Raw genomic sequence first — 27,640 nt, 5'->3', positions numbered from 1 at the left:
GATAACTAGTTTGAAGGAGATTGAAATATTACCTCGACGGTTCTAGTGTAAGTATAGAACTTATAATTTTTTTATCTCATGTATTAAATGATTCTTAATAAATTTTTCTTTGCTTTGCTCTCATGTTTTCTTTACTTAAAATCTATCGATTTGCTTTTGGACGCTTTCCTCATTAATTCTCCATGTACTACCAAAAATCCAATAAAAGTTTGCTCGATAATATTTTATGATTGTCGGTATCTTTATTCATGTATTGTCAGGATCTTTATCTTATTCTTCTTGATTAGCAATGCTCTATCATGCTTTGATTTTATTTAAAATACATTTGATGTAAATGCCTTTACTTTATTTTAATGAATGAATTATTCAGATACATCTTATTTATAAATAGGATAATACAAATTAGAATAATCTAGCATATATGTGTATGAAATATAGTGCATTTGAAGTTCTATAAAGAACTTTGTAGAAAAGACCTAAATTCTATGAGGATAATTTGGGTTATAAAAGGCCTTCGTACCCCCTCCTCACCTGAAAGTTCTTATAGCTAAGAATTCATCTAATTCTGTTACATATATCAAGTAAATAATTTATATTTAACATATGTCGTTGCCACACACAAACTTAATTGCAAATTAGATATAAGAGTTTATTTTAATAAATTTAATATATGAATTTCCTAGGCACATTTTCTGTATAAATATGATATTACAAATTAGAATAACTTTGCATATATGTGTATAAATTATTATGTATTTGAAACTATAAAGAGTTTTGTCAAAAAGATGTAAAGAGGTTATACCCCTCATCAACTGGAAGTTCTTATATTTATGACTCAACTTATTTTCTTGCATAGATCAGGTTAGTTAACAATTTATAGTTCACATTTGTTATTGTGACATACATACTTTCTTAATTTGTTATAGTCAGCTACGGAACTATGCTTCATTTTATAACATGAGTAAATATATGTCATGTTTGTTATTATATTTTGATGGGGAGCTACAAGTTAGAGATGATCTTACTATGGTTTATGTCGGTGGATGTAACCATCAAATCCAATATCTCGTTTGATGACACTATATCAACTGAAAAGAAAAATACTATGTTTATTGCATCATGATAGTTCAATGCATTGTAACTATAGTTTGTTGACTCTCAGAGAGTGGTCGATTTATTGCAACTCAAGTTGACGGTGATGAAGCATGTGAATTTATGTTGTTAGCAGCGGCAAAACACACAATAGTTATTTATGTAGAGTTGAGGTCTTACTAAGGCTTATGCTATTATTGGTTCTTCACACATTGCTGGTCATTCACACATTCATGTTGCCCTTATCAAATATATGACAAAAATTTATAAATAAAAAAATTGTAAATATTTTTATTTATGCAACTACTGCAAATTTATACTAAAATAAGTTAAATATTATAAATTCTAATATATATGCCAACTCCAATTTCATTCCATGCATATGATATTGGGTGCTATAATATATCTTACAAGCCAGTGATTGACTATAGTGTGCGTTGATCATTTGATCTCTCACACTATTATTTCACCCTTATGTTAGTAGAAATGTTGAGTCTTCTATGCAACAAACATCACTAAGTGAGCACTTTGATGTTAATGTAAGCACAGATGAAACCATGGATAGTGGCACTAGTAAAAATTCAAGAGAAACATGGGCAAATGTGGGTTATAGTGGACGAAATGTTAATTTGAATATCATATTGTCAGCACATGATTTATTACGTCAATATGTGAAGCTAAATAAAGAGATTCTCGCTTCAATGGTAGAGAACAATAAACTTGTTGAGTGAATTTGTACAACTAAAAATGTGATGCAATTGATGACAATGATGTTCTTATAAATCAAATACCTTTATGTCAAGATGATGTCATTTCATATGTATTATTAGAGAGAATGATATTTTTAACTAAGGACCAACTACAATTTGCTTTGCATGGATGATCAATAATGAATAACATAAAGTATATAAAAACTACTTCAACTGAAAAGAGACTTACTATCTAGTGTGTACAACATAATCATGAGACTCATCTATGTCATTTGTACCTAAATGACAATGCTTAGGGGTGCATTGAAAATATCTGTAATTTGGGGTATCACAAATATGCACTCATCCAGTTATGTCAACTGAACAACAAAATTGCACTTCAAAGTTTATATCTAGTTATGTAGATGCTATTCGACCACAAAAACTCGACCTAAAGCCTAAAATAATTGTTGTTAGAATGAAGTCAAAATTTAATATCCATATGACATACATGAAAGCTTGGGATGCACATAAAAAAGCTATCAACTCAATTTTTTATAGTTATGGGGACTCTTATTGATCCATATTTTGCTTGATGATAGCTATATGCAAATTGATTCTTGAATTGTATACAAAATCGAAGCAAGAAATAGTACGCATTTTCATGGTATCTTCTGGGCATTTGGTCCAAGTAATTCCGGTTATAAATTTTATCGATCTACTCTTAAATTGGTGGGACATTCCTTCTAGGAAAACATAGAGTGAATTTGCTAGTTGTCCTAGAAATTAACAGAAATGGCAGTCTCTTTTTTTAGTTGGAGCCCGATTAAACCCGTGAACTGATACCGCCCTCGCCCCTTCTTTCGTAAAGCAAAACCCTTGCTTCGCCTGATCGTCGCGCCTCCCTCAGCTTCTCAAAGAGTCGCGTCTCCCGCTTTATTGCGCTAGCTCCTGCTCCCGTTCAAAAATAGTTGCGACGTCTCCCTTCCTGTTCGCGAAGAAAGATATCACAACGACTCTCCTTTGGTTTTTTCTAAGTCACATTTTCGTGTTCTTCTTTGGACTTCCTTGGAACAGATGAAGAGAAGTGCAAGGTGTAGTTACTTGTAGTGAAGGAAGAAGAAAAGAGAGAGAAGAAGAGAGAGCACCGAAGTGAGAGATTCCTCTTGCAAGTCGAGACGATCGACTGATGTAAAACTCAAGTAGTAAAACCCTTTGCAATTCCGTGGATGTAGCCAATTTGTCGAACCATGTAAATCTGTGTGTTATGTTGTGGTGTTCTTTTCTTGTGTGAATTTTCTCGTTCTATTTTTTGCTTCTTTGTCAATCGTTCTGTTTTATATATATACCGCAACAACTGGTATATATCACACAACAACTGGTATTAGAGCCAAGCTTCAGATCCGAGGAGGACGATGGCTGCAGATGAAGTGAAGGTTTCAGGGATCGAGAAATTGATCGAGAAATTTGATGACACATACATATTTTGGTTATTAGATGATGCAGATAGAAGACTACCTCTATGGGAAGAAACTCCATATTCCGTTATTAGGGAAAAGACCTGAAAGGATGGATGAGACTTAATGGAATTTGTTGGATCGGCAAGTCTGGGGGTTATTCAATTGACCCTATCAAGGTCTGTTGCACACAACGTCGTCAAGGAAAAGACGACTGCAGATCTCATGACAGCCTTATCATGTATGTTGAAAATCCATCGGCGAATAACAAGGTGTACTTGATAAAGAAGTTATTCAACTTGAAGATGGTGGAAAGTGTTTCTGTTGCTCAAAACCTGAATAATTTTAATACTATCACAAATCAATTGTCGTCTGTTGAAATTGATTGTGATGATGAGATACAACACTGATATTGTTGGTATTATTGCCAAATAGCTGATAACTCGTGAGGATGACAGTTAACAGTTATGCAGGTAAATCTAAACTGAAATATGATGATATATGTGATTTGATTTTGGCTGAGGAGATGCGCAGGAAAGATTCTAGCGGGATCTCAGGTACGAGTTCGACACTTAATGTTGATTTCAGAGGGAGATTACATGATATGAACTCAAATAGAGGGAGATTAAAATCAAAGTCTGGTCAACATGCAACATGCTGAAATTGTGGCATGGCTGACCACATAAAGAGGAACTGCAGAAATCCCAATAAGATGAAGAATGGTCGCATAAATGTGGTATCTAAGGAAGTACAAGATGCACTATTATTGACAGTTCATAATTCTGTTGATGATGGACGTGAATAGGAGAGCAGGTACGAGACACTCATTCATATTGTTCCACAGACAGATGATGGAGAACCATAGGCCTATGAAGAAATATTGCAAGATGAAAGTTCGAGCAAGTGCGAGCTGACAGAACTTCCACCAAGGAAGAAGACAGTACACAAGTGTGAAGACTGAGCATGATGAAAGTAATAAGAACAAGACTAGACTTGTTGAAAAATGTTTTCAGATGAGGTAGGATATTGCCCATGCAGTGGGAGTTGTAAGCAGAGACAAGAGTAATTCAAGAAATAACTTAGAAGCGCAAAACTATATTGACCTTGCTGATATGTTGACTGAGGGTTTTACTCTTGAGAAACTGAAGTTATGCACAGCTTCAGTTGGTCTTCTGGAGTGAAGACAAAGGATTTGAGTTACAGAAGTAGATGATACATGTTTGAAGTAAAGGTCGACGACGTCAATGGAGGATATCAGTTCTAGGAAGAAGACGTTGTAGCTTGTGTATTGGTCTCCAAGTGGGAGATTGTTAGCTGAAGCCCGATTAAACCTGCGAACCGCAACCGCCCTCACCCCTTGTTTTGCGAAGAGAAACCCTCACTTGGCCCGGTTGTCGCGTCTCCCTCAACTTCGCGACGAGTCGCGTATCACTCTCTGTCAGCAAGCTCTCGCTCTTGTTCGTGAATAGTTGCGACGTCTCCCTTCCTGTTTGCAATAAAAGGCATCACAGCGGCTTTCCTTTGGTTTTTTCTAAGTCACTTCGGACTTCCTTGGGACAGAGGAAAAAAAGTGCAATGTGTAGTTACTTGCAGTGAAGGAAGAAGAAAAGAGAAAGAATAAGAGAGAACAACGAAGTAAGAGATTCCTCTTGTAAGTCGAGACGATCGACTGATGTAAATTCCTCAAGTAGTAAAATCCTCTGCAACTCCGTGGACATATGCAATTTGTCGAACCATGTAAATATGTGTGTTCCGCTGTATTGTTTTTTTTAGTGTGAATTTTCTCATTCTATTTTCCACTTCTTAGTTGATCATTTTGCTTTATATATACAACTCAACAACTGGTATAAATTAAAACATCTTTCCACCCTTATTTGTAGTGCTTGAATATGAGCACACTAAGTCACGAATATGGTTTCTATAACAGCTGTATGCTTTAATATAATCCGTTCTGACATGTGAAGACCTATGCATAATATAATATAGGCACCTAGGCTACTTCATGGTATTTGGAGCATTCCATGTAAAAATCTATAAATGTAATTTATTATATATTTAATTCTCCATATTTGTTTAAGCTCATGCAATTTAAATCAATCCTCACTCTCAACTCTTAAGTTTTTACAATATATATATATAATTTCAAACTTATTTTAATAAAATTTACTATTAAAAAGAAAGAAATAATTTTAATTTTTTTTACAATTTTAATTTTTTTTATATGATATAAAAAATTTGGATGATATAAACGAAAAAAAAAATTATTATTAAACTCTGCGAGTAGCGGTGGCCTTCAATATGCACATAATTACTCATCAACCAATACCTACCAACTTTATTTGCTCACCTCAGCACTCATTGCAACAGTGATGATCACCCCCATCCCCTCTCTTCAGTTTCTACATAAAGTGAAAATCAGTTTAGCCCTGTTCATCTCTACTCTTCGCTTCCCTCGTCTGTCCTCCATGACGGGAAGCTCAGCAAGATGTCTCCCACTCCTCCTCACTGTTCTCCATCTTATCTCATCCCTCAACAATGCCACAGCGCACAATCGCCCCACCAAGACCTATATCATCCACATGGCTAAATCAGAGATGCCTGCATCCTTCTCTCACCACCTCAACTGGTACACATCCCTCGTCAAGTCATCCGTCTCCTCTTCAGTCCATGAAGCAACCCAGCGGATCATTTACAGCTACGAACACGCCTTTCATGGCTTCGCCGTCACGCTCAGCGAAGCTGAGGCAGAGCATCTCGAGGCCTACTCAGGCGTCGTCAATGTGCTCCCTGAAACAACATACTATTTGCATACCACCCGAAGCCCAGAGTTTCTCGGCATCGAATCCGAAACCCCCAACAGTGACCTTCCCGTGTCGGTCGCTGATCACGACGTCATTGTGGGGGTGCTGGACACCGGAATCTGGCCGGAAAGCCCGAGCTTTAATGATAGGAACATGGCACCTGTTCCAGCCCGATGGAAAGGCGCTTGCGAGACCGGTCGCGGCTTCAAAACCAGCAATTGCAACCGAAAGATTGTCGGCGCGCGGATTTTCTTCCGCGGCTACGAAGCAGCAACCGGGGCCATTGACGAGAAAGCGGAGTACAAATCACCCAGGGATCAAGACGGGCACGGAACCCACACTGCCGCCACCGTCGGCGGAGCTCCTGTTGCCGGCGCTAACCTCCTAGGCTACGCCAGCGGCACCGCACGCGGAATGGCGCCCGGCGCCCGCATTGCCGCTTATAAAGTTTGCTGGAGCGGCGGTTGCTTCAGCTCCGACATTTTGGCGGCCGTCGACCAGGCTGTCGCCGACGGGGTGGACGTGCTCTCCATCTCCCTCGGCGGTGGAATATCTTCCTACTACCGTGACAGTCTCTCCGTTGCCACATTTGGCGCAATGGAGATGGGAGTGTTTGTCGCTTGCTCGGCCGGAAACGGGGGACCGGATCCGATCAGTCTCACCAACATCTCGCCATGGATAGCCACTGTCGGGGCAAGCACAATGGACCGAGATTTCCCGGCGACGGTTCGGCTGGGGAACGGTATCAATTTGACCGGCGTCTCCCTCTACAAAGGCATCCGTAATCTCGCGCAGCAGAGGCAGTACCCCCTGGTTTACATGGGCGCCAATCTCACCAACCCGGACCCGAGATCCCTATGTCTTGATGGCACCCTCGACCCCCGCATTGTCGTCGGCAAGATCGTGATCTGCGACAGAGGCATCAGCCCGCGGGTGGAGAAAGGACATGTCGTAAAACAAGCCGGCGGCATTGGAATGATTTTAGCAAACACCGCTGCAAATGGAGAAGAACTCGTCGCCGACAGCCACCTCCTCCCCGCAGTAGCCGTTGGAGAAACAGCCGGGAAGTCGATTAAGCGTTACATCAAAACCATTCCCCAAGCAACCGCAACGCTTACTTTCGAAGGCACTAAACTCGGAATCCGGCCATCTCCCGTCGTCGCTGCATTCTCGTCAAGAGGCCCAAATTTTCTCACGCTTGAGATTCTCAAACCCGACATGGTGGCTCCGGGAGTGAACATCCTCGCTGCCTGGAGCGGTGATGCCAGCCCCTCCAGCCTCCCCGTCGACCTCCGTCGCGTCGACTTCAATATCCTTTCAGGAACCTCCATGTCCTGCCCTCACGTGGGAGGAATCGCGGCGCTGATAAAAGCGAGCCATCCGAACTGGAGCCCAGCGGCCATCAAATCAGCTCTGATGACCACCGCCTACGTTCACGACAACACCTTGCAGCCCCTCAAGGACGCCGCCACTGGAACGCCGTCGACTCCCTACGACTACGGCGCAGGGCATATCCATCCGCTGAAAGCTTTAGACCCGGGGCTCGTCTATGACATCACCCCAAACGACTACTTTGAATTTCTCTGTACTCAGAAGCTGACTCCTATTCAACTAAAGGTTTTTACCAAGACATCAAACCGATCGTGCAAGCACTTGTTAGCCAACGCCGGAGATCTCAACTACCCGGCCATCTCCGCCGTTCTTCCGGATTCCAACGCTTCGACATTGTTGAAACTATACAGAACCGTGACTAACGTTGGCCGTCCGAATTCGACCTACCATGTAAAGGTTTCGCCGCCAAAGGGAGCAGAGGTAGTGGTCCAGCCGACTGTACTCCGCTTCAGTGCCCAAAACCAGAAGCTTTCCTACACGGTGAGCTTCAGAACGAAAGCCGCGCAGTCATCGCCGGAGTTTGGGGCACTGACGTGGCACGACGGAATACATTCAGTCCGGAGCCCGGTAGCCGTAACATGGCTGCCTCCACCATAAATAACTTACGCTGTAACGGCAGCATCTGCGGAATCTAATTTTATTTGTATTGAGTTTGGAAACGTTGCAAGCCATAGTATGTATTACATAATCTGATTCCCTAGCTTGATCTTTATGAAATATTATTGTTGGCATGTTGGGTATCTAAGACACACAACATCAAATAAATACTATGGAAAATTGAAGTATTTAGTGCTAATGAATTTTATATTTTATTACTGTCGTGTTGAAAAGATTCATGTCATTATGCATATGTATAATGTCATAGAAAATTAGAGGATAGTAATATTAATTTGGTTGGTGTAATGTTTTTAACGTTTTAGTTATGATAGGACTGCACCTAGTTGTTGGGTGGGCTGGGGTCATCATGGGTCGGGCTTATTTGGACTGAGTAGTTCAGGTCTGCTCGAGCGGAGCTTAGGTGTGGATTCTATTTATAATTTCATAATCAGTCGCGCCCATTGAATGGGACGAGCCAGCCTGTGAGCCCAGCTATGAGCTTTAAAAAGTAATGATTTTTTATAAGAAAATAAATAATAAAAAGTTTAATATTTTCCACAAATCATGTTGTTATTTAAAATATTTAAAAAATTTGCAATATGTACGTTTTGAACATGAAATGATGTGCGACAATAGTTTTAAATTGATTTTATTTGTATGATTTTTTTTATACGTTTAATATCAAATATATACATACGAAATGTGGATTCTATTTATAAGATCTGCTCGAGCGAAGCTTGAGTGTGGATTCTATTTATAATTTCATAATCAGTAGCGCTCACTGAATGGGACGAGCCAACCTGTGAGCGGCTATGAGCTTTAAAAAGTAATGATTTTTTATAAGAAAATAAATAATAAAAAGTTTAATACTTTCCATCAAATCATGTTGTTATTTAAAATATTTAAAAAATTTGCAATATGTACGTTTTGAACATGAAATGATGTGCGACAATAGTTTTAAATTGATTTTATTTGTATGAATTTTTTTATACGTTTAATATCAGATATATACATCGAAATTCGTAAGATTTTAAAATGGGAATATCCTAATATGTAAATAAAAAGGAATTAAGAAAAACTCATATATTTACATATTTGTCATTTTATATACATGCATGAAAGTTGTATTTCATTAAAAAATAAAAATAAAAAACTGATTATTTTTTATGATATAAAAGATGTGGTTGGTATTAATATAAAAATCAAAATTTATGGTTACATAAAGAAGAGAGGATGATGAAATTAATCTCTTTAAAAGCTTGCAATCGCGAAATAAATTTATGAGATAAGGCCAATGGGCGGGTTGTGCTTGGCACGGATCGGGCTCTTTGGGGATTTGATTGAGTCAAAGCGGGCTCGAGCCGGGCTGAGCCCACAAAATTTTAGTTTTTTCGTGACAAAATCAGCTCATACTAAGCGGACTTATGGCGATTACATTCGACCATTTGCCCATTCTAAGTAAGCTTATGACGAGCCGCCATCGGAGATCTAGATAGGATATTATTATCACTTTATAACATACATTAATTCATAAATAAATTCTGAAACATGAAAATATTCAAATTTGTTATCCTTCTTTACTCTAGATTTTCATAAGATTTGTTTTAAACATTAAAACTCTTAATTATTGAAGAATTTATGCTACACATCTCAGGAACGGTAAATGAAGATTTCATGGCAGGCGTTCCTGTCGCTGAAGCTGCATTCTTTTGCCCCTTTGGAAGGGGCGACAACGATCTGTGTAATTAATAGCATTTAATGAGGATTAACACGCAACTAGTGCTGGCAGCTTGCAAAAAAAAAAATTCCTGATCACGTGACCACATCTCCATACATGCTAAGGTACGGAAGAAACGGCCCACCACCTAGCCTCAGATCGGGGGGATTATTGCGTGCGGACACCGCATGCATCTCTGCATGCGGTGTTCGATCCTGGCCGTAGATCACGGTGATCTACGGTCAGGATTATTTCCGTTTTTAAAAAATAAAAATAAAAAATTTTAGGTGGGGCCCACCGAAACACATCGAGACCGTAAATCATGTGATTTACGGTCCAGATCGGTGTCCGCACGCAAGCTGCGTGCGGACGCCGATCCGCATGGAATAATTTTTCCTCAGATCGGGCATTTATCGCCACTATTTTCTTCATATTTTCTATGAGATTATGGACTACGGTGAAATAAGCTGGTATCAAAAGCCAAAAAAAGGAAATTGAGTAGCGGGCTGAGCCAGGTTGCCTTTTGGAATCTAAATTATGACCATATTTATAAAATTAAGATGGAAAGCATGCTTGATGATTGTATTCACCATAAAAATGCTTGAAATTTATGAGTGTTAAAATTTAAATCAATGACTCATGATGGACCTAATTGGGTACATACATAAGACTAAGTTAATGTCCTTGATCCGACCAAGTATAGTTAGAAGCTGACTTGTAGCAGGTAGTCTGACCTGATTTTAAAAGTTTGGCTCAGACTTTGCTCAATCACATTGTTATATTTTTCCTTCAAGTTGTTGGCATTATTATTATTAATTGTTTAATAAAAAAGTTCCATTCTTAATTAAAATAAGTGACTATTGATCGAAATGTGGCAAGTTCATTACACTTTTATTTTGGAGGGTTCAACTACTTGTTTTTAAATCATCTTACTCTTTGTGTGTACATTCTGCTGACTAACATGATTATTTATATCTTTATGTTTGATTGAGGAGAGCATTGATGTTAGATCTAAATTTATTCCTTGAGAATACGTCTCAAGGGGACGAAAGAGGAGAGAGAGAGATAGTAGAATAAGTTTAAAGTTTCCTATAGAGAAAGATGGGAAAAAAGGTTCATTTATTTATATTTTTGCCTCACATTTATAGGATAATCTTTTGTACAATCACGAAAATGCGGAACAGAAATGGGAACCATTTTTAATGAATTGGATACTCTTATTAATCGAATGGATTTCATGTCATATATATATATATTTACAATTTGAATTTTAACATAACGGTAATTAGCTTGTCAACTTACTAGAATTCGGTTAACTGAGGCAACCCAACCGGCTGAGTGGCGACTATGCTCTTTGCAATAAGTGTTGGTCAGTCAAGACACCCGGTCAAATGTCGATCATGTTAGTCGTGGTAAAGGCGGGTTGACCGATTTGCCGCAATCAATGACTCTTGCTTGCTTTTCGGTTAGTTGGGTCTGTCACTCTCGTCGCGACATGTTGGTAGATTCTCGACCATGCGATTTGCAGTAAGGCGGTAGGACACCTTGGTTGTCCAACTGTTGTATGGGCTATTCGGAAGCTTTGAGATTTGTGTTGATAATTATGGTGTATATATATTAATTCCTCGATTTTTTTTTGCTTATTGAAAGTGACAACTACAATATGACCAAAAAAATGATTAGTATTCAATGGCGCTAAAATCAAGAAAGTCAATTTAATAATCAACTCTCTTTCAATTCTATGCCTAGTATGCTTCTATAAATAGAGTCAAAGGCTTGACATTGCATTTGTTGTCATAATTTTCCCCTAATCTGCCGATTTGAGTCATGGCTGATGATTTGAGCAAAGTCCATGTCGACCACTTAATTCTGACGAAAGTGCGTTACAGGCTCGACTTCTGTAAAGAAGATCAAGGTCAGAAATTTTGTGCTGGATGATCAAGTTGACTCATCGGGGGACTCTGTGGGGCAGGAGTCGAAGGTCCCCCATCGAGAGATCGTGATTCCCGAGTCAAGCATAGGTGCGAGCTCCAAGGGCCAACAGACTTTGCTCATCAAAGGCGTCAAGGAGGGCGAAAAGAGACTAGAGAGAGAAGATCAGTATCTCCCCACAACCGCTGCTGCTGGAAGACGAAGGCACTTCGCAACAAAAGAGGGGTGAAGATGTCTGGAGACCATCTCCTCAATGGATAGATTCATGATTATGCAAAGAATCTTTTTTGGTTGTCGCCGATCTTTTAATAGCTCCTTGTAATTCCTTATGTGCAGATGAGTTGGCCTAGTCGAAGGGTCAACGAGATGGTGGGCAGTCGAAAGTCATTGATGAGACCTTTGCTATAGTGGCCGCTCAACAGATCGAGTTCGCAGGAGTCCTGCCGCCAGTCATTTCAGGAGGATACCTGCTATCTGCTCTTTTGCCCGCTGCTGATACTAGACAAAAGCGAATGGAGCATTGGTTGCCCTCACGGGGGCGGGGCAACAGGCAAGAGGGGCAACAGGCAAGAGGGATTGGGTCATTATTGATGAAGGCTGGCTCGTCGACGAGATTAGTCGGAGGTCGGGTCACGGATCATGTGCGGAAGGTCTCAGTTCCTCCGGTGTTCATGAGCTCGGTCGTGGCGGCCTTACAAGTGGAGGTTGTTGTTTTGCGGGATGCCCTAGCCGAGGTGATGCACGAGCCGGGGCACTTCGGGAATCGATGGATTTGTCCAGATTCAACTGTAAGGTTGATCGAATGGAATAGCTTAGGATAGGAGGGGTGATGGTTCTCTTAAAGTTTATACAAAAAGGGTATGTCTCGTCTGAAGTCTTGGAAGAGCCGTTCATAAAGTATTTTATTTTAGATCAGTAATAATGTTATTTGAAAATGAAAAGAGAATTGAATAAATAAGCAAAAAAATGTTTAGTTTGTTACTCATCATTGTGTGACACTTCCTTTTTCTTGTTCGCTCTATAAATAGGGCGTGAAACTGTTATTTCTTATTTTATGCAGTCCGATTCTTGCATCTGAACTTATGATTTTCCCTCTTTTAATTTTTTTCTAGTCAAACTATTCTTACGCATTCGAGCATTCAAGCACATTTTCGTTTATTTAATGCTATTTCAAAGTTTAATAGTATTTTAGAATTATTATACTTTGCAAGTAAATAAAAATAAATTTGTATTTTACATATATATATATATATATATATATATATGATTTCTTTTGGGAGAAAAAATAAATGAGAATTAAATGCTTGTATCCAGATCCCCAAATCTAAATTATATTAGAAAATCTACAGCAACCAACCCCTGCAGAGCCAAACAGGAGTAAGACTCACGCCAGCTGCTAAGCTCCCTGAACCTCAACTTCGACAACATTGCGCTCCATCTTAACTTTCGGGATAGTAATGATCAACACCCCATTCTCAAACTCCGCTTTCACCCTCTCCTTCTCACATTCCTCAGGCAGAACCACGCGCATGTCGTAGACTCTACAGCTGCTCCTCCTCCTTCCTTCCTCCCTTTCCCTCCCCTCGCCATTCTCATCTGTCTGCTAGCTCCTGATCACAAGCAAGTCATTCTCTACCCACACCTTCACCGCCTCCTTGGACAACCCCGGCATGTCAAATCTCATCTTCAGCTCCTTTTCATCCTCCTTAATATCCCACCCAGGTGTTCTGTTCTTCCCCATCGAAGTCCCAGGGAACAGGAACACGTCCTCGAACAGTCTGTCCATGGTGCCCAGCATCTGCCACATCTTCCTCATGGGCGACAGCGAACCAAACAAGCCTTAGATTTGTCGTTCAAAACAGAATTATTATTATACATGATATGTTTAGTTGAGATTGAGTTGGAAGCTCGCTCTTACCGAAAGGAGAAATTTTGAGAGCAGAGGGTCGAGGAGTCCAGTGTTGTTCGATGGCAGAGTTGTTCTGCTTCAGCTGCAAGTCGCGTGACGAGTTGTTGTTATCCCCTGCCTGAGTGCTCTTCCAAGGCCGGCAACGGATTATTCTGGATAAAGAAGGGAAGAGGGAGATTGACCGAGGAGTAGTACTGGTTGTTGTCCTCCATATGAGGGGAAGGGAACGAGGGGACTGTTTTATTGATGCGACGAAGGCGGCGGCCATGATCGGAGAGGAGGCGAGAGTAGGAAGGTTAGTGAGAGGGTGCAGAAGCGTGTTTTTGAATGGAGCTGGGCCGAGAGAATTCGCGATGTGTGTAGAGGGTGGCGCCTGAATGTTCTGGAGTTGTTGTCGAGAAATTATGGCATAATTTGTATCAGGTGTCTAATATAATAGGAGGTCACATGATAATTTGGGTCTCATGACATTCACAATTCGGGCCCGAATTGTCTTGTGACACCCTTTTATTGAACACCTTATGCTAATTTAATTTGATTGAAAAAGTAGCTTAAATGTTATAGTAAAAATGTCAAAATAATTCTCTAATTATTTATATAAAAGCATATAATCTATACAAATGCCAAATTAAACTTCATATACGCCATTAACAAATTTTATCATTTTCCCTGAATCTCAAAGCTGCAATAATCTAGGAATCATTTTTAAGTAAGAAATACTTAAACTCAGATTATATATCATCCATAATTTCTATTTCAACAAATTTATAGTGAAGCTGATCGGCTCGACGAGACGAACATAATGACATGAAGCTTGGCCCAATTCGAGTCAAATCAAAAGCCCAAATCAAACTATTAAATCATTTTTAGAAGCTTTAAGTGATTTGTTCGAGGGTTAAATAAATTTTAAACACGATAAGCTTGTGATAAAATTGATTATCTTGTTGAGACTCATTCAATGAGCTCAAGATCAATCATTCTGATATCATTAAAATACTAAAATATCCATAATACGGTTGTCCGATTAGGTGGTTCAGGTTTCTTTCTTTATTTACAAGGGAGACCACTCCTAGACTTGCTAAATAAAGCCCTACCTCCTTAATGAAAGTGGTCGGGGGAGGGAGACCAGAAGCTAGACCTGGACATGAAGGGGGAGAAAAAACAAATTTTTAGAGCAAATTTTGACTAAATACCCAACAAACAATTCCTACTCTCGTTGTTGTCAAACAAAGTAACCACCGCTCCCCAACCACTGTCGACTACTATCAGCTGCCTCCTGTTTGTCGCCATTAGCAAACCTTGCGAAGCAACGACACTCACCCGAAAAGGGTAATGACACATCCTAAAGATTGTTTAACGACACACCCTGAAGATTGTGTAACAACGCACCACAAAGACCATGTAACTCCCCACAATAACTGCTTACAACCTTCATTCTCAAAATGCAGTAACCTTCTATAAACTCTTGAAGTTCTCTCCTCACAGCTCCTTATTTTGGTGAAAAGCGGATGTGGTTCATTGCAACTGCAGCCACTTATTTTGGTCTCTGTGGTCTACATATGTTATTACAGCTTACCACTATAACTTACACAATCAACTACGACCTACATGATCTACAGTTTATATATCTTCCAACTCGGACATATGTGACATACATATATTATTGCGACTCACCACTTGAGCATACACGACCAATTATGAGCTTTGTGGTCCACATGTAAATCCCAATTACATCCTCTATGGCCTACGAATGTTAATGTAGTTTCACTATGACTATTGTGATTAATTACCTCATGCGTGATCAATGACTCATGCAACTTCCAACTCTAGCATTTATGTCCTACGGACAATATTGCAGTCCACCACTACGACTTATGTGACCAACTACGATCTATGTGGTCCATAGCTTATGGAGCTCCTAACTCCAATGACCAATTTTGACATATGTGCTCTACTGCTCGTATAGATCACAATTATGAAGTTTATGACCTACGAATATTATTGCGACTCATCACTATGACCTATGTTATCAACTAAGACCTATGTAATTCATTGATAATGCATCTCTTAACTTTGGTTTCTGCGGCCTATGAATGTTATTGTGACTCACCTCTAAAGCCTATATGACAATTAATACTTAAGTGGTACACAATTCACGCATCTCCCAACTCCGGCCTTTATGGTCTGTGAATGTTATTGCATTTCACCACTTTAGCTTGTGTCACTAACTATGATTTACGTGGTCCACGACTCATGCAACTCCCAACTCTGGCCTATATGACCTATAGACGTTAAACTGACTCACAACTATGGGCTATGTGACCAACCACAACTTACATGATCCACAACTCATACAACTCTAATCCTAATTTCGACGTATGTGTCCTACATAAGGGTTCAAACGAGTTGAGTTGGCTTGAACTCTGCTTGTTAATGAGCTCACAAGCTGAGCTTATTGATCTGCAAGCTCGAGCTTGAGCTTAAACTGTAACTCATTTATTAAAGTGCTCAAGCTCTTTCCGGCTTAACTTGTTGGCTTGCAAGTTGGCTCGATTAGCTTACTGCTAATCTTTTCGATGCATTTTCAACGAGCTTTCACTGCGTCCTCATCCTCCAACAACAACTAACATCTTCACTGACATCTTCACCGACTGCTATTGGTACGAGCCAAGCTCAAGCACGACTCAATTTGTTTGCACTCGTTTTTCTATGGACAATGTTGTGGTTCACCGATACGACCTATGTGATCACCAACTACAGCTTACGTTGCTCAAAGCTTCTACGGCTCCCAACTCCAGCCTTGTGGCCTATGAAAGTCATTGCAACTCATTACTAAGACCGAAGAAACCAACAACGACCTATTGATCCACAGTCCATGCTGCTCCAAACTCTGACATCTGTGGCCTAAAAAACATTGTTCAGCTTACCACCATATTCTACATGACTATTTACGACCTACATGTTCCAGAGCTTATGCAACTCTCAAGTTTGGCCTTTATGGTCTATTGACGTTATCATAGCCCACAACTATAGTTTATGTAAATAACTACGACCTACATAACTCACAGTTTCTTAAACTCCCTACTATGGTCTCTATAGTCAACCAATGCTCATGAAGCAACCATCTACAATCTACATCAACCATAGTTTCAACAACAGTCTCTACAATAAGCCGATATTATACGCCATCTACAAAATTCATGACAAGCTGCTGCCTTCATAGTAATCAATTACGCTGTTTGTGACCCGTTACATCTATTATTGATGAACTACTATCATACATCAACATTATAATTATATCTTCTTTAATTCAAGAGAAGAGTAGGACTATGTACTCACACTTATATAATGAATTACTTCGACTAGGCTAGACCCCCTGATATTTTTTCCTTTCCAAGATTTTACACATCAAAATTGTTGTCTCCTCCCTCCACTTTTATTTTATTTGTGTGTGTGATGAATCTCTTATTATGTGGAACGTTAATTTATTACTCTACTATCATGATCTTGTGACATGCATCACTCACACTTTTTAATAAGATGTCACAAACTCTTTTAATAAGACCTCACTTTATAGTTTAATAATTACTTGAGCCGATATTAAAAAAATTAGGACAAAAATAAAAAAATTATTGAAATTGTGACTAAAATAATCTATTTAATAATTCATTATTTTCAATTTAATCAAAATATTTTAAATTAAAATTTTTGACCATCATCATTCTAAAAATAGAGAAAAAATAAAAGCTATAAACGAACCTTGTTACATGAGCAAGCCACTGAAATTGTGTTAATGTTTCGCATAATCAATCCCTTCAAATTCTTCATTTCTACTCTAGCAACTGTTCATTTATTAAATAATAGAGATTTTTTACATATTGTCAACGCAAAATAGTAGAAATTACGTATTTTACAGCCAAAATTTTAATATTACATGTTGCGCACTCCGTCTACTTTCCTGTCGCGCATCTCACTATTAACAAATCTGACGCCGTCGGAGCAGAACAACGGCACAAATGCATGTAATCGACGATATCTCCGCTTGCCCTGCGAACCTCTCATGCTTCTCCTTCTCATGAATGAAAACAATCGGTTTCTTCTTCTCCTTCAAATTCGCATGAATCGTATTGGTGTGATTGAGTGAGAAAGATAGATAAGGAGCGGAGAAAATCTGATTGATGAAGCTGAAGGGGAGAAGCACTGCTTGTTTCGATTTGGAGGCCTTTTGCTTTGTTCTTTGCCAATGGAAACATGTGCAATTCTTGCAAGCGAGACATTGAAATAATAGCGGCTACATGACATAACCAGACTCTTTTATCTGTGTTTGGGGCAGATTGTGCGTAACCAGATAGGCCGTTTATCCGGAAATGAGGACCGCGGGGTTCGACCCACGTTCCTCATTTAGTATAAAAAACCAACTACATTTTCGAATAAACTACTCAAACGTAATTTCCAAACGGTGAAACAACATTTTCAATGGAGCCTATGGTGATCTCACTATTGACACTATTGTTAGAAATAAACTTGTTTATTTTAGAAATAACTTTGTTTTGAATAAATAAGCTTGTTGAAAACTTGATATGGTGAAAGAGTTAATGTTAGGAGGGGCTTGTGATGCAAGTGTGTGTGATAGATGTGGTAAGCGAAGAATTAAGGGTTGAGATTAAAATGATCTACCTTCAAGCTCTTAGAGAGGAGTTTGAACTCTTATTCATGGAGGAATCTGAATTAATTTCAGTTTACTTCTCTAGAGTGTTGCCTATTATCAATTAATTAAAAAAAATGGTGAAGATGTGAGTAAAGTAAAAATTATTAAAAAAATTCTTCGCCTCTTAATGTAAATTTTGAGTATATCGTTATTGCCATTGAAGAAACTAAGGATTTAGAAATAATGAGTGTGGAGCAATTATTATGTTCTTTGCAAGCTTATGAATAAAAACAGGAGAGATGATAGCTTTGACAATGATAAAAGCCTAACAGGAAGAGGATGTGGTCGAGGACATGGTCATGGACAAGGAAAAGGAAGAAGTGAATATAACAATTCCAACTATTTCAATAATGGTGGTAGAAGTGGAAATCATCAAATATCTAGAAGTCGTGGAAGAAAGAATTCATGGCCAAGGTATGACAAATCACAAATTAATTACTGTAATTGTCAAAAATTTGGCCATCATGCTATCGAATGTGGATGTCTAAAAAAAGTGGAGGACAAAGCTAAGCTCATAGAAAATGATAGTAAATTAGAAGGAACTTTCTTGTTAGTATGCAATGATAAAGATAAAGATCAAACAAATAAGTGTTATCTCGACACCAGTGCAAGCAATTATATGTGCGGAGAAAGAAACAAGTCCGTGGAGCTTGATGAAGCAATAAGGGGAAATATCTCATTTGGAGATGAATCAAAAGTATTGGTAGAGGTTAAAGGTGTAATTATAATACACCTGAAGAATGAATGCCATCAATTCATCTCAATTGTTTACTATGTGCCCAATATGAAAAATAGTATTTTAAGTTTGTGTTAATTATTGAAGAAATAATATGATATTCACTCAACACAAAAAAAAAATCTTTTCTTAAAAGACCATAGAAAGAATTTAATTGTTAAGGTGCCTGTGTCAAAAAAAGAATGTTTCTTCTTGACACTCAATATGATGTTGCAAAATGTTTAAGAGTTTGTTAAAGTGATTCATCATAGTTATGACATCTACGATATGGACATCTCAATTTTGGCAATCCTGAACTTCTATCAAAGAAGGAAATGGTGACAGGCTTACCTTACATCAATCAACCAGATCAACTATGCAGGGGATGTTTACTTGGAAAGCAATCTTGCAAAAGCTTTCCAAAGGAGTCAACTTCAAGAACAACCAAACCACTTGAGCTCATATGCATCGATGTTTGCAGCTCTATTAAACTAATGTCATTTGGCGAGAGTAAATATTTTATTTTATTTATTAATGATTTTTCGAAAACAAAATGGGTCTATTTTTTGAAGAAAAATGAGAGGTGTTTGAAAATTTTAAAAAGTTTAATGCTTTTGTTGAGAAAGAAAGTGGGCTTAACATCAAGGCCATTAGATCTGATCGTAGTAGAGAGTTCGCATCCAATGCATTCCAATATACTGTGAAGATCGTAAAATTCATCATCCTTTAACAGTGTCAAGATTCCCCCCCCCCAATACTGCCCCCCCCCCCCCCAAATAAAATGGAGTTGTAGAACGAAAGAATAGAACAATTCTCAACATGTCTCAAAGTATGCTCAAAAGTAAAAGAACATCCAAAGAATTTTGTGCTGAGGCAGTCAGTTATACAATTTACTTAACAAATTGCTCTCCTACAAGAATTGCACATGAAAAATCCCTCAAGAAGCATGGAGTGGAAGGAGATCAAGTATCTCTCATCTTAAAGTCATTGGAAGCATTGCATATTCACATTCATGGGGAAAAGAGAACAAAAATTGATGATAAAAATGAATGATATGTGTTCACTGGCTAGGACTCAAGTTCTAAAGGTTACAAACTCTATAATCCAATTAATGGCAAAAATTTCTTTATTCATGATGTGGAGTTTGATGAAAAAGAAAATTGTGATTCGAAAATACAAGAATAAGAATATTTTTCCTCATTTTGAAGAAGAAGAAGATAAAAATGATCAACCAAGAATTAAAGAGATTTTACGAGAAAAAATCACATGAGCTCATCACTCCGTCAATTTTAGCAAGAACATATGAATGATCAAAATCAACAACATCGTTAAGTGAAAGTTCAAATGTGAAAAAATCATATTTTCGAAGTTTATAAGATATTTATGAGGTAACTAATAATCAAGATGACATTACATTTTTTGTCTTTTTGGTGAATGTGAACCTTTAGGCTAAAGTAAGAAATGGGTGGATGTTATGAATAAAGAAATTAAAGCAATCACTAAGAAAGAAACATGGCAGCTTGTTACACTTCCACAATGACACAAGGCAATTGGAGTAAAATGGGGGCATAAAATGAATATAGAATGCTAAAGGAGATATAAAGAGATACAAAATAAGAATTGTGGCTAAATGATACAAATAAAAATATTGCACAGATTATGACAAGGTATTTACTCCCGTAGCTCGTCTTAAAACTATTAAACTAATAATTTATTTGGCTGTCCAACATGGAGTTCTTGAAGAAGTTTATATTGAAAAAACTTTGTGATATGAAGCAAAAGGTCAAGAAGAAAAAGTCCTAAAGTTGAAGAAGACTTTATATGGTTTAAAGCAAGCAACAAGAGCCTAAAAAAGTGTTTCGAAGAAAAAAATCTCATTAAATGTTTATCTGAGCATGCACTTTATATTAAAGTTCAAGATAATGATATTTTAATTGTATGCATGTATGTGCATGACTTAATTTTCATAGTTACTAATAAAATAAAATATTTGAAAATTTTAAGTAAGAAATGGCCAAGGAATTTAAAATGACAGACATCCGACTTTTTGACTTACTATCTCGGCATGAAGATATATACTTCTTTATCACTCAAGAAGGCTATGCTACATAAGTACTTAAGAAATTTAAAATGGATGACTCTAATTATGTTGGAATACCAATAAAATATAAAGTCAAACTATCCATAAATGATGAAGGAGAAAAGATGGATCCAACTCTTTATAAAAGTCTCATTGGAATTGTACACTACTAACTTGTACATGGGCAGATATTACTTCTGCAATTGTAGTAATAAGTCGTTATATGGATGCTCCAACGATAACTCATTTCAAGTTTATTAAGAGAATACTTTAATGTATTAGAGGTACAATCAACTATAGTTTACGTTACTCTTCTTCTAACAAATATAATTATTGGATATAGTGAACGACTTGGATGTAGATCTGGATGATAGAAAGAGTACTACATGATTCATGTTCTTTATGGGAGATACTGTTTTGATCTCGGTATCGAAGAAGCAACCTTTTGTTACCCTATGAACTTGTGAAGTTGAATATGTTATAACTACTTCATGTTTTTGCCATACAATGTGGCTAAGGAATTTATTGAAAGAATTACAATTTTCATAAATGTTGTCCATCGAGATACACATTGATAAAAAATCAGCATTTGCATTGGCAAGGAATCTCGTCTTTCAAAATAGAAGCAAACACACGGGCACCCATTACCACTATATAAGAGAATGTGTTGCAAGAAAAGAAGTGGAGTTGAAATATGTGATGTCTCAAGATGAAGTGGTAGGCATATTTACTAAGCCACTGTAGCAAGAAACATTCATGAAGTTTCGTAGTATTCTTGGAGTTACAATTCAAGTTTAAGAGATGTTGTTAGAACTAAACTTATTTTATTTTAGAAATAAACTTATATTGAATTATTAAGCTTGTTTAAAAATTAATATGGTGAAAAGTCAATGTTATGTGAATCGTGTGATGCATGTGTGTGTGGTAGATGAAAAGTGTTGAGATTAGTTTAATTGTTGAATGATGTATGATGTTGATTACTTCTAAACCTGTATAAATACCCCATAGTCTTATATGTTATGAATCACGTCTCAAGGAAAGTTTTATGAGCTTCTAAATTGAGTTTGTGTGAGTTGAGAAAATTGCTTTGTGATTTTTTTTTTATTTTATAGAAATTTTAGTTTTTCCCCAACAACTATCGGGACAGTTCTCTTATAGTAAGACGACCATAGAAAAAGGGCAAAGATATGGGAAAGGAGGGGAGAGATGGTTGCATCGAAAGCGTGTACGAAAAACAACGATGTGCGCAACTCGTAATATAAAACTTTCGAGTGTAAAAAATGTAAATTCCAATGTTGGATGGGGCATGTTTCAAACCCCTAACTATAAGAAATTTAAATATTTTTAACTAGGGAGCATCGTAAGAAATTTACTTAAATTCTCTTAATTAGTGTTATTTAGTTGTTTTATATGGATGGATTAATAATTAGATTTTAGTAAACTAATTGGATTTAAATTTAAACTGCAAGAAAACGAATCAACGCTTTTAACTGATTCAAATCGAATTAATTTACAACCCGATATATTTTTAGATTTGATTAATATTGAGTGTGTTAATTAAGGTTTAGTTTGAGAATGTGGCAAAGCTTCGTTTGGTTATAATAAACGTCAAAATTTTGATTTAGTAAAGAAGCGTCTTTCGACCATTTCCGGAAGTTGTATAGTAAGAACGATAATTTTATTTTAAATGGCAGCCCGCCTACTCCATTCAGCTAGATGTGATTATTAAACTAAAGCTAAGCCTAAATCTAGGAAGTTTAAAAGCTAAGACGCTTAAGTTGCAGGTTGCCTGCAACATCTTCCTCTCTGGAGACGTACATCTACTTCCATAAGCTTTGCTCCATGGATTTCCGTAATGGGCCAAATGGGCTTTTCATGCTTCAATACAAATGACTGAAATTTACGCAGTTTTTTATGCACAATATTTATGGTTCCCTCTCAAATAGTAAAAAGGAAGTTGCAAAGGTAATGATTAACTTGTAAACTTTGACAATTCTATAAAAATGATTGCTGAATAATAGTTAATAGAGTTATTTAAAGATAACTTATTGTGAAATATCTTTAACATGCTTATTCATGTTATTAATTTTTTTCTTAAACATTTATTGGATTGGGGTTGTTCGTTTGGCTTCCATAGAATCTAGCTTGAGTGTATATTAGTTAAAAATTTTGATGAATTAACTTTCCATTAGGTTAAGATATCAATTTTATTTTTCAATACTTCAAACTTTTAAGATAAATATTTTTCTAGATTAGTTTTTCTATCTAGGCCACAATCTTTCAAAACAATTCACCCAACTCTCATCTTTGAACTTTATCTTGTAATAATGGAATATATTGTAGCATATTAATCTTAGAAGTTATGCTAATGCTAAGCCACCAAAGCCTTTACATATATTCATGACATCAAACTCAACCTATTAAGCTTAAAGCAAGGATTTAAAAATGTAAAATAAGTAATTAAATTTATTTTTTAATATTTTCCCATACTTTTTCAAATATTACTTTCATTTTTTTAAGGCATATTTTTCACATTAAGATTACTAACTATTCCCTAACATTATAAAAAATATAGAACTTCGATAATTTCCTAAAAGACTATATTTTATGCAACATTCATGGTGCTGATAATCATCCTATAACAAGCTCAGAAAATTTATCTCCAAAATTATCCATCCTTTTAATGTTCCTATAGTCATTGTCATTCAACTTCTGACATGATTCTCATCATCTTTTTTCTCTAAATTTGCCTTAAACTAGCATCAATGTTCTTATACCGCTCAAATGCTCTTTTAAACTTTTGTATTTCACTTAATATTAGACATGTGAAATCTATCTACTTGGTCATTCAAGCAAAATAAGCTAGTTGTATTTTTTTTTTTCAATTTTAATGCATTGCTTAAATTTGTGTAGTCATGCCAGTGAATGTGAGGTGAATGTTTAATGTACAATGAAAAAATTCACTAAACTAAATCTATAATATAAGCAATGCATCTCATGTGTAAGAACTTCATGAGTACTTGCACTTTTTCCAATTTTTTTCTTAATTTTATTTCAAGTAAGTGATGATATTATTATTAGAACCTCTATCATCGATTATAGCAATAAAAATTATATCAATATTCTAGACAACAAAGCACTTTCTTTATCCCAATTAATTTATTTTTTTTATGTATTAAACAAAAAAATTATTACTCAATTAATCAATTTTCAATCTCTATCAATAAAAATTAAAGTGGGATTCATACCATCAATATTTACTAATTCATTGTGTAAACATACTCTATTATGAATCCTTAAGAATCATTTCATGCCAACTTTCTCATCTAGATAGAATTGGAAGCAATCACGTGTTAAAGTTCATCAAAAATAGTGTATGAATATTTAAACTCACCCAGTCCTCAACATATATAGCTGGTAATAATTCATCAATATTCATTATTGTAACTATGGCTTTTTTAGTATTCTCTTGATCGAATCTCCAAGCCTTAAGACACTTGCAACTCTAATCACCTTTAACATCAAGTTAAAGTACTCAATTAACTTGATTAGCTATACTATAATGAGAATTCTTTTGATGCATAGATGAATGTGTCCTCAAATAAATAGTACCATCAATCTTAGGGTCATTTTGATGTCTTTTTATAATAATTATTTTCACTTATTTTTTCATTCATATAGTTAGCAAAATGAAACCATACTTCAAATCTTGGGCTTGGGACCTTTTTTTTTTTTTTTTTTTTCTTTGAAATATGTGAATTTCAGTTAAGTCCCTGAAAAATGTATTTCATTTTTTATAAGAGTTATAATAGTGGTATTGTTTTATGTAATATAAAAAAGTTGGGTGGAAGAAATGTAAATAAGCAAAGTTTAGGTGTTAGATATGTAAATACATAAGAATTGGGGTGGTATGAATTTAAATGCCCCAAAATCAAAATATGTTTAAAATCTATTTTGAAACCATCCAAATTAATAAAATATATAATAATAGAAATTTAATATTGAAGAACACAGTACTTTATCCTACATTTCCTTAAAATTTTGATGAAGCTCTCGAGTCAACATATTAAATCTACATAACTTATTTTAAAAGGTTTACATTGAAAATGTCATTTCAACGCACCACCTAATTCTCATGTATTTATATATCTAACACTTAAAATTCATATTTTACATTTTTGTCACTTATACTTTTCATATCACATCAATAATATCACAATTTTAACATTTAAAAAGTGAATATACCTTTAATTTCATGCATAGATAAGATGCCATATCATAGAAATTGAAGTTTAAATGTTAGATATATATGTAAATATGCAGGAATTGAGTGATGTCCTATTAAATCGTAATCTTCCATTTACAAATTGTTACTGCTGCAATATACATTACAAGTGTAGTTGCTTGTGTGCCTCCTTTGCTATTCCTTGCAAGCAGAAATTAATCATTTATATAAAACTCTGCTTTGTCACATAGCATCAGTACCTATTTCCAGTTTGCTCGGTGCTTCTCTAACTATTACTTGGCCAACACTTCATTTTCCATTAATTAAGTCAAATGATGTATTTTTATTGAATAAAATAATTTTTATCCATCGAAATGCAAGCAACTTATATATATAAATAAGGTTGATCGATAGCTATTTTTATTTTAATTATGTATTTATCCATTAATTCTATTTCCCTAAATTTAGTAAATATGGAAAAATATGTAGGAAGTGTTTTTCTTTTTCTTTTTGAACAAAAATCATTTATAAATGCATAAATTTGAGCGAGAACTTGAAATTTTAATTGTATTTGATGCTTGCTAGAAAATTTGCGGTGATAGAGTAACATATTATTGTTTTAGAGTCGTACGAGAATTCAGTATATACACAGATGAAATAGAAACAAACACTGACGACTCGAGAAGTTTTTATGTGAAAAACTCATAAAGGGGAAAACCAAAGGGTCTGGCCTAGTTGCAAAAATTCACTATTGATTGATTATTACAAAAATCTCTCCCACAGACGGGAAATGGTAACTATATTTTTTAGATTACAATGTCGACTGACGGCGTCTGGTTGACAGAGGTCAACAGAAGTCAGCGATGGTCAACGATGGTCGGCGGCGGTCCACGACGGTAGATGGTGGTCGATGAAGGGTCGGCGATGGTTGAGAACGACCGACGGTGGCCCACTGGTGTTGTGGTCGATTGCTGTGGCGGCCGACTGAGGTCGGCGGTGGTAGACGAGGGTTGGCGGCACATCGACTGGGGTCGATGACTGCCGGCAGTGGTCGACGGCGGTCAACAGTGATGCTGCAGCTCCTTCTCAATGACTCAGGCTTTCAGCCTCTAGGCTTTAACCCCCCTCCCCCCTCCTCTCATGAGAGGGGTGGCATCTGTTTATAGTGTTTTGGGTGTAATTAATACATGAATATGAATAGTTTTGATTGGACGGTCTAGAGAATTTCTTTCAAATAGACAGTTTTTAGCGAACATTTAGATGTTTTAATGATGATGAAATTGAGTGATTGGGCTCGTTAGATTCGTCTTGTCGAGATGCTCGATTCGACTATAAATTTGTCAGATTCGGCATCCGTTTGACCTTCAAAATATGTTTGGAAATCTTCCAAGAATAGTTTAATGACTTGATCTAGGTTTGATTTGACTCAGACTGGACTAACTTTGATATCATAAAGTCGGTTATTTTAATTATAAATTTACTGAAATATTAGCTGGATAAATTTTTATCAAAGTTTAAATAAATTTTTTTTAAAATATTATCTCGAAATCCGCATTATATTTAAAATTTTGAGTCTCATGATGGGAAATTTGTTGGAAAATTTGTTGGTAATATATCAATATTAAAGCTGAACAAAAATTATAATAAACAAAATTAAGTAGAAATAATCACTGCTGATTGGCCCAACTTTTCATATGTTCTTTTCATTGAATATCACATTGATTAACTTGTAGCAGATGACCTCTCTTGTATTTTCAGAAGTTTCCTCAACACTGATTTTCTGTAACGATATAATGATGAAATCCATTGGAGGCTGAACTAACACTGCATCGTGCAAAGCATAACTGATTGTTGACGTCAGTAACAATAATTTTGATAAGCAGAGATATTTTGAAGGGTTTTCAAGACTTTACGTTACAGTCGCTTCAATCATACATTCCTTCGGCAGAGCTTCCAAAGTTTTTGGCCTTTTCTGCTGAAGATAAAGAAAAGCTTTGCTGTTTTTTTTGTCTATTTGAAGCTCAATCATCAGTCTGCTTTAAAATTGTTTGTAGATTTTTTTTGCCTATTTGAAACTCGTTCATGAGCCTAATTTTGAAAGTGTTTGCAGCTGTGATTTGTTGAGCCTCTATTTGGTGCCTCCGTGCACTGCGGTCGACTAATCTTGGCCGTCTCGGATGCTCATTTAATTCATTTTACTTCAACTCAAAAAATAGAAAATAAAAAAAACTCTGAGATTCTTTAAGTCTAACAAAAAAACTTCATTTAAAACAATTCAAATGCAATATATATATATATATATATATATATATATATATATAAGAGC

At 36.5% G+C, this 27,640-nt stretch overlaps 1 protein-coding gene and 1 pseudogene across 1 annotated transcript; one reads left to right on the top strand and one right to left on the bottom strand.

The window, feature by feature from the left end:
* Positions 1-28: 28 nt before the first annotated feature.
* LOC110025056 (subtilisin-like protease SBT1.3) lies at positions 29-8,220 on the top strand. Its single transcript, XM_020725323.1, has 2 exons — positions 29-47; positions 5,606-8,220. Exon 2 carries the CDS (start codon positions 5,608-5,610, stop codon positions 8,026-8,028), a length of 2,421 nt encoding a protein of 806 aa, XP_020580982.1. The 5' UTR covers positions 29-47; positions 5,606-5,607; the 3' UTR covers positions 8,029-8,220.
* Positions 8,221-13,073: 4,853 nt separating this feature from the next.
* On the bottom strand, positions 13,074-13,854 carry LOC110018500 (annotated as a pseudogene).
* Between the last annotated feature and the right edge of the window lie 13,786 nt (positions 13,855-27,640).

The sequence above is a fragment of the Phalaenopsis equestris genome, unplaced genomic scaffold (assembly GCF_001263595.1).
Source record: "Phalaenopsis equestris unplaced genomic scaffold, ASM126359v1 Scaffold000002, whole genome shotgun sequence".
Classification (NCBI taxonomy): Eukaryota; Viridiplantae; Streptophyta; class Magnoliopsida; order Asparagales; family Orchidaceae; genus Phalaenopsis; species Phalaenopsis equestris.
Note: the sequence above shows the minus strand (reverse complement) of the source record. Positions and strands in the feature narration are given on the sequence as shown.